Source organism: Ochotona curzoniae, unplaced genomic scaffold (genome assembly GCF_017591425.1).
Source record: "Ochotona curzoniae isolate NIBS_2020 unplaced genomic scaffold, NIBS_Ocur_1.0 contig_2599, whole genome shotgun sequence".
NCBI lineage: Eukaryota > Metazoa > Chordata > Mammalia > Lagomorpha > Ochotonidae > Ochotona > Ochotona curzoniae.
The window spans coordinates 14,886,932-14,899,468 of record NW_024465520.1 but is presented as its reverse complement, the minus strand read 5'-3'; the positions used below and the strand labels follow the sequence as shown (position 1 = coordinate 14,899,468).

Here is a 12,537-nt window from a genome sequence, read left to right as displayed (position 1 = left end):
ATTCTCTTCTGACTTTTCCTGATACTCTACCTTTCAAATACATAAAATAAACCATTTTTTAAAATTCATCTATACACGCATGCTGACACGGTAACTTCCAATTACCTCATAGCAATTCATCAGTAATTTTTTTTTCTTGAGCCCTGCAAATGACCACTGTGGTGGAAGAAAACACACACATTGCAGCGTTTATACTAAACTCATTTGGAGATGCATCTGTGCTCCAGCAGGCAAACACAAGATTACTTCAATTACAACGTATAATGAACCTCACCTTTGTTTTCAGATCTGTATTTAAACAGCCCGGCCTGGAAGGCACTGGTCTGCCCCGGGCCAGTGCCCTGCTAACCCGTACAGTGCTCCGGCCCTCCTCATCTCGCCCACTCTCACAGGGAGACAGGTGGTTTGCACTGCTTAAACCCACACACTCACACCTCCGCCTCTCCTGCTTTAAAAAGCTTCCCTTTTTTGACTTCCGCTAAGTGTTTAAAGAGTATCTGCATTTTAACGTCTACTGCGGCGCGCTTGTTCTACTAAAAAAAAAAGCATCAGAAAGGCCCAAACCTCTAACTTCCCAAAGGGGTTAGCAGCAGGGGCCCTTTCCTTATCGCACTCAGCCAACGTCCCTAACCTCGGCTTTCACTCGGGGTTGTTGACATTTGTCAAACTCCCGCGCACTAGAGGTGCTAGCCGCTGGCATTTCCATATATTTAGAAACCAATTCTTCTTTGACGGAAATTTTTGAATACGTCCTTTGCATTATCTCTGCCTGTTATTTCTTTCTCTGGTAGAGAAAGTATCCTGGGAATTTATTCCCCCTAACAGAAAAGTTAGAATACTACATTACTGTGCCGCCGGTCCCGCCCTCCGGAGAGTAACACCTGGAAGGGTAAGGCCACCGGGCCGGTTCTTCCCAGTCTCCCACCTGCCGCAGCCCCTCAGAGAGGGTGGGACACTCTGCCCACCGCCCGTCTCGCCCTGCGCAGAGCCGGCACCCTCCCTCCAGGCCCTCCGAGAAGCGAGCGCCGCGCCGACCTTCCGGGACGGAGCTCTGTTCCTCGCCGAGCGCGCCGAGAACGTCCTGGAGCGCCCTGCGCGCGGGACGCGGACAGAACGCCGCTTGCCGCCAGACGTCCGGGGCAGCGCTGACAACCGGAGCGAACCAACAACGCGCTTCCGCGGCGGTCCCGGGCGCTCTCCGGCACCGGCTCCCCCTCAGCTCTCTGCTTCTAGAACGCTTCCTTCCCCCGCCCTCCGGCGCGCGGGGCCCCTCCCCTCGGAAGGCTCGCAGCCCCCGGCTCGTCCCTCAGCCCCCCTCGCGGCTCGCTCCATCGGCCCTGCTGATTGGCCGAACGCGCCGGAGCCCGGCAGGCCAATCGGCGGGGCGGGTCGGCGGCGATGGGCGTGGCCGCGGCGCCGGGCCCTCAGATCGAGGCTGCCTCCCCCTCGCAGCCGGCAGCACATTCCGCCGTCGCCGCCGCCCGGCCCCGCAGTTGTCTTGGCCGGAGCTGCCGCGGCGCCGGGGTTAGGGCAGGGGGCGGGCGGGGAGAGCCGCCGGAGGAGCAGGCGGGTGAGAGGAGGGAGGGAGCGGCGGCCGGGTGGGCAGAGCGGCTCCGGCGGCGGCGGCGGCCCGGTTCCTGGGAGTGTCGGTGCGGCGCGGTGGTTGGGGCGGATCCCGCGGGGCCCGGGCGGGGGAAGGAGTCACCGGCCCGGCCATGGCGGACAACGAGAAACTGGACAACCAGCGGCTCAAGAATTTCAAGAACAAAGGCCGCGACCTGGAGGTAAACTCGGGGATGGGGGCGCCGCGGGCCTCGGGTCGGTCCCCGCCGGGACCGCCGAGTGGGGGAGCCGCCGCCGGGGGAATGGCGCTGGGGGCCGGGCCGGCCGTGACGCTGGTGCGAACGCGCCGGGAAGTTTGTGTGGGGCCTGCTCCGCCTCCGCGGCCTAGGCCTGCCCCGGGGAGCCGGCGCCCGGCGCGGGGGCCGGGGCCGGGCGCGGGGAGCCGGGTGCGGGGAGCCGGGCGCGGGGAGCCAGGGCTGGGAACCCGGGCGCGGGGAGCCGGGGCGCGGGGAGCCGGGGCGCGCGGCCTGTCCCTGCCCGGCCTGTCCTTCCCCGGCGGCGTGCGGGGCGCGCGGCCTGTCCCTGCCCGGTACCACTGCCCCTCGGGCCCCGGGCGTCCAGCGCCGCCGCCGGCTGGGCCCGGAGCGCGGGTGGCCAGCGTGGAGCGGCCGAGCGCGCCTCGGAACTTCCTCGGCGAGGCCCAAGGCGGCTCCACTTAAAGGCTTTATTTTATTTTTATTTTATTTATTTTCTGGTCTTCCCGACTCCCGCTTTACCCCCTCCCTCCCTGCCTCTCCCCGATGTCCAAACTACAGGAGCCAACTTCCCCGTTGAAAAAAAAATTAAATCAATAAACAGCCAGCCCCGGCGTGAGAGGCCGTCCTGGCGGACGCTGACGGTGCCTTGCAGCGGGCTGTGCTTTTGCTCTGCATATAGCCGTTTCACTGTGTGGCTCACGAGGTACTGCCCTCTTGCAGGCACAGCATACCCCTTATTTCAGCTTGTCCACAAGTCTTTATCCCCTCCTGAGACCACCAGCTGCACTCTTACGTAGGAAGTCCACAGGGTTAAACAAAGTTGTCATCCTCTATCCTTTCCTTCCACCTGCTGGTGGGGGTGGGGGCGCTGGACGGGCACCATCACGTTGGGAAGAAGGCTTCACTGTGGTAGATCCATGGCAGGGGTGTGGGTGCGCGCGCACCGTGATTTCTGATACAACACTTCTTAAGGGTTTAGGTAAAAAAAAAATTTTTTTTTTCTTTTTTGATAACTTTTGCATCTGAATCGAGAGTTCAGCTTTTAAGGGAAAGTGGTCAAGTATTTTTAAGTCGTCCCTCTGTACATTTCTCTCCTGAGATCTTCACGTTCCCGTGGCCTTTTTTCTAAACTTGACCATGTGCTTTCAGTATTTGAGGGACTTTCCGCAAAGCTGCTCCCTTCTCCGAGGTAGTTTGTGCTGTTGTAGTGGTTTTCATCGTTTGAGAAACCATGTGTTGGAGTTGGGGCTGGGGCAGGTAATTCTGTGATTGCTCTATGGTGAAGATGCAGTGTAATTCTTGTGATCCTTTTTTCTAATGAAAATTGTAGCATCTGTATTGGTAATATTCAAATGCTGTAAAAATCAACCCCTAGATTTACAATTTTGTTTTCATGAAATTTACCCTGTGCCTGTCAGCAAAGTGAGTTTTTTCTAATGTAAATATTTAGAATGAGCAAAATTACAAAATTTAAAAGCTAATGAATACCATGATTAATCAATTCAGAAAAAAATAGATTCTTTTTTATCTGTATTTCTGCTTGCAATGAAATATAATTAACACACTGAATAGTTGATTCATTAAAAGTGGGCTTTGAGCATATTCACATAGTTGTGCAACCATTGCCAGAATCAGTCAATCTTAGAACATTTTTACTGTCTCAAAGAGAAACTGGTGCTCATTAGCAGTCATTCTCCATTTCTCATCCAGCCCGGCCCCAGGCAGCCACTTTGTCTCTCAGATGTGATTGTTCTGGGCGGTTCATATAAGTGGAAGTATACAGTGCGTGAGCCTTTGTGACTGGCTTCTTCGAGGCAGTGTGCTTTCAGGGCTCCTGTGTGTTGTGACAAGAGTGTATGGGTGTTTCCCTTCTTGGGGCTGACCCATATTCCAGCATATGGGTCACCACATTTTGTTTATCCATTCATTAGTGGATGGACATTTGTCTTGGTCCCACTCTTCAGCTATATGTGAGTCTAATTCTGTAAATGTTCTCACGTGTTAGTGTGGATGTATTTTCATGACTCTTGGTTATACACTTAGGAGTGGAGTTACTTGATCATGTGGAAACCTTTCATTCTTGGTGGGATTGCCAGGTTATTTTCTAAAGCTCTCCTCATTGTCAGGGTTGATATTTCCCCTTCCTGCACCTATCTTTGAACTGTAAGGATATTGTGATGTGATGTGATGTGTGTGTGTGTGTGTGTGTGTGTGTGTGTGTGTGTGTGTGTGTGTGTTTTAGAATATGTATGCACTAGGTTTTTTGGGTTTTGGTTTTGAGACACTGAAGGTGCCTCCTTGGTATCCTCTGCTGACTGTGGAAATAGAAATGTTTATACTTTGCACCTAAGGAAAAGAAATATACTATAATAGTTATACTTTCCCTTCATTAAGACATACTCAAAGTAATTCATGCTTGTAATGATAGAAGTGTCATTTATTATCCATGGAGAACATTGATGGGCTATGTTGTATGCTAATTATTATGTTTGTATCTCTCAAAACAGGCCCATTTCCTCTTCCTCCCAATATGATCACTGCATTATGCTGTATATGTGTGTAAAACACAATATGTTCTAAGAAAATATGGTTGTTTGGTGTAGGTCTTATGGTGATAACCTGCTTCTCTGAAGAGATCTTTAGAAAGAAAAATGGGCCACTGCTATCCAGTGACTTGTTTAAACCAGTATTTTACAAAATCAATTGTATTTTATAATTAAACTGCATATCTCAGAAGTAGCTGTATTTCCACTGCTTGAAAACCACATGTGGCTAGTGGTTATTTCATTGTATAGCATAGAGAGTGAGAGAGTCGTGGCCTTTTTTTTTTAAGTTTGAGACAACAGTTTGGAAATGATGAAAACTGTGAAGTTCTACAGTTCGATTTAACCTGGTCTCTAAATTTCATGTGACCTGGTTCTTCTGTAAAGCTGGAAGTCGTTGCCATCTGTGTCATGAGGGTGGTGAAGATGAAACGGCCTGGTGAGCCCTTCAGTGCTTCTGTTGGGAAGGAGGGATGAGGTTCAGGAGGGTTCAGTGTAATTCATTCTCACTGCCTTATTTGCAATTCACTCAGGCGTGTGTGTGTTCTTGTGTAACTAGGTGGTGCTAAATTTTATGTTATATTGCACAATTAATGGGATTTTTTTTTTTTTACTATTTTTATTTTGTTTGAAAGGGAGAGGTTTTGCAGCCACTGGTTAACTCAACAGCTAGGACTGGGCCAGGCAGAAGCCAGGAAACTCCACATGGGTGGCAGGGGCCCAACCTTCTGGGCCATGCACTGCTTCCTCCCCAGCCATAGGAGCAGAGACTGGAACCAGGCACTCTGTGCAATGCATCCCTTCCAAGCAGTGACTTCTTGCTGCACTGTATCTGTAGCAGGGCAGGTTGTAAATTCAGACATGTAATTGCTCCTTGAAGGCCGGTTTGGGCACAGGAAGTTAGTGACCTTTCTGAGTTGTAATTTCTGAGTGTTAGAGTTGAAACTAATAGCTTTCAAATCTGACACTTGTGCCTGCTTTTCAGTCTAACATTCTGGCTCTGCAGAAATGCACTCATGCTAACTTTCTTGAAAGAAAAGCAGTAAGAAAGGCATATCAAGAAATGTCAGATGATACCCACCTCGACCTGGCTTTTCCCCGCAGTGTGGTTGTTTGAGAGAGGTAACCATAGAGAGAATACACAATGCAGCACAGGAAATGGTAATCACCAGACTTCAAATAAAAAACTGTCAGGATAAACCCTGAGAAGCCTATTTCGTTTATATTTCCAAAGTACAGGGAAATTTTCCTATAGATTTTATAATAAACCCACAAAGCTTTTATTAGAAGTTCTGGGAGTATTCAGTTTCAGGAAGAATATGACATACATTGGAAAAGTAACCTAAGAAACAATGTAAGAAAACAATATATCCTTATGTAAAAGAATATTAAGAACCCACATAATTAGAATTACATGGTGATCAATGCAGCATAAAGTGTGAACTCAGCTTGAATTAAAAAAAAGAACAGCTGTGTGGTCAGCAGGAATTTAACAATTGATGAGCTGTTTTGCTGTTTGGAAATGGCCTTGGTGACTTGTGAAAAGCAGTTACGCTGTTAAGTCTGGTTAACTTTTAGACACTGACCTCTCTCATCACGCATGTTGGAACATCCTTACTGTACTGAAAATAACCACTGTCTAATTTTTCATATAATAGTCCAAGAGTGTGACATTATGAAATATCTGATAGAAATATAGTTAGAAACTAAATGATTTTAATGCTTCCTGCCAGCTTTTCTAGTTTACAAGGCAACCAGTTTCAGAATTGCTGCATATCATTGTCTTGGGGATAGCAAATTGTCCTTGTTATTATTATTTTTTTTAAGATTTATTTTTATTGGAAAGTTAGATATACATAGAGGAGCAGAGACAGAGAGGAAGATCTTCCATCTGATGATTCATCCCCAAGTGGCCACAACAGCCAGAGCTAAGCTGATCTGAAGCCAGAAGCCTCTTCTAGGTCTCCCACATGGATGCAGGGTCCCAAGGCTTTGGACAGTCCTCTACTGCTTTCCCAGGCCACAAGCAGGGAGCTGGATGGGAAACCAGCCGTTGGGATCAGAACCAGTGCGCATATGGGAACCTGGTGCATGTAAGGCGAGGACTTATTAGCCACTAGGCTACCACACCAGACCCAGTTGACACTAGAGCTATCAAGTGAACATACAAACAAAATTGGAAGACTTGTAGAAGTGATTTAAACTAAAAAGAAATGGAACCATTTTTTTTAATGTATAAGTTTTTGAACATTGATTTCCTAATACCTGACAGTAGTTGTGGGTCCTTGAAATGCTTTAAAATATTTTCTAAAAGAAATGAAAAAAAAAAAGAATAAGAAAAAAATAATGAAATATTTTATAGAACAGTGTTTATCTACCTGAGGCCAATGAGGATGAAATGAGAACCTGTGATCAAGTTTAATCTTAGTTGCTGATTTGGGAACTCCATGGTATATATTTGGGACTTTCTGAGACCTGTGTATGTGCTTTTAATCTATTTCTCTCCAAGTTATAAATAGAAATTATTGAGCTCATTCTAAACAAAAAAATGTGTGTGCTTCTAGTTTAATAGCATTATATTCAAGGGAATGAGTGTAATTCGATATGCTGGAAGCTAATCTATATTTTCTACCTCTAACTTTACGCAGCCTTAATCCAGATCCTAAATTTGATTAGAAAAAATTTTTAAACAATATTTATTATTATTATTTTATTTTAAAGGCAGATTTACAGAGAGAAGGAAAGATCTTCCATCTGCTGGTTCATCCCCAAGTGGCAACAATGGCCTGAGCTGAGCCAATCTGATCAGAAGCCAGGAGCCAGGATCTTAACTCTGGGCCTCGCAAGAGGGTGTAGGGTCCCAAAGCCTTGGGGCATCCTCTACTGCTTTCCCAGGCTGAAGGCAGGGTGCTGGATGGGAAGTAGAGCAGCTAGGACACAAACGAGCACCCTTATGGGATCCTAGGCTTGCAAGGGCAGGATTTAGCCATGAGCCAAGGTGCTAGGCCCTGAGTAGATTTCAGGTGAAGGCTGTGAGCAGAGCCGCTGGGTTACAGTGGGTACTCAGGAACTGTCTCCCAAAGAAATCCTTGGATATTGTGCATCATTTGTGGACTTCTGCACCTTAGAATGCAATTTCTGTGCTTTCCATTTAGTTGAGTAAAGGATAGAATTGGGGAAGCTCTTTTTCTACAGACACTATGAGACTGTTTATAGTAGTGCTTATGAGATACTTGTAGTGACCATACTTCAGATGTTTTCGAAGGTTTAGGACACAGTACTTATTTACAGTGTTAAAAATTGAGGACCCTGTAAAAAGTTTTGTTTATGGGTTTTTATTGGTATTTACCATTAGGACATCTATTTAAACAAAACTTTAATGAAAATCAATTTATTTTCTAAAACCAGAAAGTTTTAGTGTGAATCTCCATGTTTAATTTTTTTCAGGTTTTTAAATGTTTGACTTAACAGAAAACAGCTAACTTCTTTCTGTTTCTGAATACAGTCTTTGTTGATGTGCTGTTTTCTTGAAGTATGTGAAAAACACTCACCTTCACCAGATAAGTAGGGGAGATTTTAATTGCCTTTTTAGGATAAGTGGAGATTATTTGATACTATACGATCATTCCATAATTTTTCAGAGATTAGTTGCAATGTAGCCTGTGAAGCCACACTGATGGATTCTTCTGCCCTAGGTGAAAATCCACTGGACTGTCTCATACCTCAGATAAGGCTTTTTACCTGTGTTTGATTTTTGTAACATCAAGTATTGGGTTCTCTGAAAACATTTGTCATTCTTCTCAGATCTTTCAGATGCTGAAATATTTTGTTATACAGTGGCAAACAATCCAAAATTATTGTCACCACAGTTGAGAAAAACCATTATTCTTGAATGTCAAGCTTACAATGGTGGGTACCCGTTTTTTGAAAATCCTTATTTACACTTGAAAGCTCAAATGTTATCATAGAAGTGGATAATATACATTGTTTTTCTTGAGGCTGTGGCTCACTAGGCTCATTTTTGTGAAAACATCTGCCAGACACTGAGTCTGAATAACCATGATTTGTTTGTTGTTCTTTGATGTAAAAATGATGCTCTTTGATGTAAAAATGATGTTCCATGAAAAAAGTGGCTAGTTTACAACTCAGTTGCACAAGCACTTTCTCCTTGACACACATATTACTGTAGAAGTGCAATTGATACACTACAAAAGTGTTTTATTTGTAATTCCCAATTTAAAGTTTCATTCATTCATTTGAAGGGCAGACAGAGTGTGAATGAGCAAGCAGGCTTCCATATGCTGGTTCACTCGCCACCTGCTCACAACAGTCAGATCTAGGTCAGACTGAAGCCAGAAGCCAGAAATTCCTTCCTGTTCTCATATGTGGTTGGCAGCGCACCAAACACTTGTGTCGTCTTCCACTGCCTTTCCAGGCACATTAGCAAGAGGCTGGATCAGAAGTGGCAGTCTGACAGGGGATGCTGGTATTGCAAGTAAGAGACATAACTTGCTGTGCAACAGCACCAGCCCCCCATGGAAGATAGTCCTACGTGAGCTGGATTTGTTTTTTTCCCTTCTAAATAACTGAAATACCGTGCATACTCATGGAGCTTGGTGCCTTTGTCTCGATTCTAAAATGCCACAAGTTTTGTTCCCATTTCATCAGTGCAGTTGTTGATCCATATGCACAAAAATTATCATTGGGAAAATAATTTTGATCCAGTAGATTCTTAAAGAGGTCTCGAGACACGCTCCGCCCAGGAGTCAGTGGAGCACACTTTGAGTTCTACTCTCTTGTTGTTACACATGACTATCACTTTCAATTATTACAGGTTATTAAAAGAGTTAATAGCATCAGGGTTAAACGATGAACTGCAGAGTTATTTAGACCTGAGATTTCAACTGTTCTTTTCCTGCTTAAAAGTAGTAGAAGTTAACATAATCTGTCCAATCCATTGCCATGCTAAATAAGGCTTAGCATGTAGTACTTGCACAGTGAGTGGTGGCTGTTACTATTTTTACCAGCTGACTTCATCATGTGTCTAAGTGAATCCCTCTGTTGCATGTCACAATGGCATTTGGTTGTGATATTGTCTGTGTCACCATGTGCTATAAGCCAAATCATGAGCTGGGTAAGGCTGCCTTTTTCCCTCATTAACCTTCAAACAAACAAAAGCCTACGTTCGTACTAGGCTTTGGCTGCTAGTTTTTGACTTCCATTTCTCTGATCTTGTGTTGTAAATTGGTTAGTAAATATTTTATGTAGATTTTGTAAGTAGAAAATAGTTTTCAGGCCCGGTACAGTAGACTAGTAGCTAAAATCTTTATCTTGCAATCTCCAGGATCCCTTATGGGCGCTGATTCTATTCCTGGCGGCCCCGCTTCCCATCTAGCACCCTGCCTGTGGCCTGGGAAAGCATTCGAGGATAGCCTAAAGCCTGGGACCCTGTACCCGCTTGGGAGACCTGGAAGAGGTTCTCGGCTCCTGGCTTCAGATTGGCATAGCTCCAGCCATTGTAGCCACTTGGAGAATGAATTAGCAAACGGAAGATCTTCCTCTCTTTCTCTGCTCCTCTTTGTATATCTGCCTTTCCAATAAAAACAAATAAATCTTTAAAAAAGAAAATAGTTCTCATTTCTACTGTTTGGCACTCATAGTGAAAATGAGAAAAGGTCAGAGACATTTACTGGTAATATGAGATTAATTTGATAATTAAAAATGCTAAAATAAATGATCACCTGTCAGATTTTCATTGCAGCTAATATAAATTACATTTTGAAAGTATTTTGGCAAATTAGAAATTGCATTGATTTTATTAGCAGTAGCCAAAGTACTGTGATCATATGGTATTCTTAATTTAGTAATTACATTTTTTAATATGTTAGGAAATAAAAATCATGTTGCATCTGTTTTAGTGTCCTGTTCTTTAATGAAAACTTAAGTCGCCCAGTATCTACTCTTACTATTTCAGTTTTTGTATTATATCTTTGTGCTTCTTTGAAGTGGGCATTATGTAAGGTATTTAGTAGCTGAATCTTAAATGCCCTACATTGTCCTTTGGATTTGAATTGTATTAAATGGTTGTCCCCCATCATGCCTCTTTCATCCCTAACCCTGATTTTCAGCTGTTTCTGACCCAGGAAAGCAAGCAAAAATAATAGTCCTAAGATTTTTCAAGTGAATGTTACATTACTTTTGTTTCTTCAATAAGTTAGTTTTTTTATGGCTCTCTTTAGAATAGGAGCTGTAAGGATGCTTTCTCATTAATATTGATACTGAAAATTCAGATAGTTATTTTATATGTCATGTGGTTAAGTTTAGGGAACAGAAACCTGGCTCAGATAGTTCAAGTATATTTGGAGAATCTGGCTATCATAACTAGGTAAGTCTAGGACACAGTAGCCATTAGTTGTGTTAGTCTAAAATAGCTTTGCTTGACCAACCTTGGCATGTTTTTATACCTGAACTAATCTCTCCAGGTAGGAAACTGGTTCTACGATTGGCCGTCAAGGTTATGTACCACATGTCTAATGTTATGTGTGTTGTGGATGAGGAGGTGTGCTGGCACCTTGCCTTGACCTGCAAGTTTGCCACCAGAGGGAGGGAGCTGTGAGAATACAAAGGGAGGAAAAGCTGCTATAAAGAACCTGTAACAATGCAGGTGTGGGTGGTTGGGTCTTTACTTTCCTTTGACTTTGAATAGAATGTAGAGATACTCATTATGTTGCAAGTATGTCTAGAATTGGGTTCATGGTTGACAAATTATTTTATCTTACATCATAATATTCACATCTTTCCTGTTAATGTATTAAATATTTTGTTTTTTCCCCAGTTTTTTAACAGTAACACTATGACCTTCCTTTAAGATTTTTGTTAATATAAAATTTTTGTGCATTCTGTAGGTACAATTCCAAGAAAACAAAGCACAGTTCCCTGCTAATCATAATATTTAACAGGTGAAAAATGAGAAGACCAGAGGTCACAAACAAGGACTAAGAACAAAATGGCTGTTTCATTCCTGTGCAGTGTTTATGTTCTGCTTTAGCTGCAGCATATCAGAGAGAACGTTTGTCTCCCTGAGACTGGCTGATTTCATGAAACATAAAACTTACTTCACTAAGAATTTGTTGCAGAAGGCAGAATTTCATTCTCTTGTGCCTGAATACTATATAGTGTCTGTGGAACGTGGTTACATACCACATTTCTGCTTCCAGTCATCAGTTGGTCAGCAGTGCTATCACTGTTAAATGATAAAAAGGTTAAGACCTATAGATATAAAGCAAATCAACATTTTTAGACATTGGAGAAATGAAGATCAAAATCATGAGATAACATTCTGTGTGCAGTAGAATGCCAGTAACCCAAGAAACAATAAAAACTGTTGGTAAGGATGAACATAACAAATACTTCAGCCTCTTGGAAATGCTATTTGGCTGGCTTCTTAAAAAATGAAATAACTAACATGTGACCCAGGAGTTCCACTCACAGATACCAGTACAGCAGGATAGAAAGCATGTATATGTACACACACGTTTCCATCAGTATTAACTATAAAGGCGAAAACAAGCACCTCATATCTGTGAACTGATGAATATGTAAACAAGACATGGTGTATCCATCCAGTGAACTATAAAAGAAAACAAAGGTTGATCTATTTGAATGATAGCGTGTTAATAGAATTCTTCCGTCCCCCAGAGGGTTGTGGAGCTCCATCCGGATTTCCCATGTTGATAGGAGGGACTCAGGCACTGCAACCACTCGGTTTTCTGCCACTTTCTTAAGTGCAGCAGCAGGGAACCAGATCAGAACCACTGTGGCCCCGCCTTGTACTGGAGCTCTAAGGTGAGCTGCCAGAATATTGAGCAGCAGTCTAAGCCTTGTGCCACAACACTAGCTCCAGCACAGTACTGCTGACACTGGGCATGTGGAGTGTTCCCTCCTAAACCAAGCAGTCACTCCTGCAAGGAGACACCGGCCTAACCTTTTCTTCAGTTGAGTCCCAACATTTTCAGCCTGGACATTAATGTCAGAATGCAGATTGAGCATGCAATTCCAAAAAATGTCCAGTTGCGAAAGCCAGTTTCAAGTGCATGTTTTCTGTGTCTGACTAGAAAGCCTATAAATTATCCCATAGCCTCCTTGTTTGCGGGAGCCGCTTGCAGAGCTCAAAA

The 12,537-nt window shown here is 44.0% G+C and overlaps 1 protein-coding gene across 1 annotated transcript in view; it reads left to right on the top strand.

Annotated features, from left to right (window-relative positions):
• The first annotated feature begins 1,398 nt into the window (after nucleotides 1–1,398).
• Nucleotides 1,399–12,537, top strand: part of KPNA4 (karyopherin subunit alpha 4) — a 68,303-nt gene continuing 57,164 nt past the window's right edge. The window contains exon 1 of the mRNA XM_040974888.1: nucleotides 1,399–1,784. Coding sequence (XP_040830822.1) covers nucleotides 1,716–1,784 — 69 coding nt within the window. The 5' untranslated portion in view covers nucleotides 1,399–1,715. The remainder of the gene's footprint in view (nucleotides 1,785–12,537) is intronic.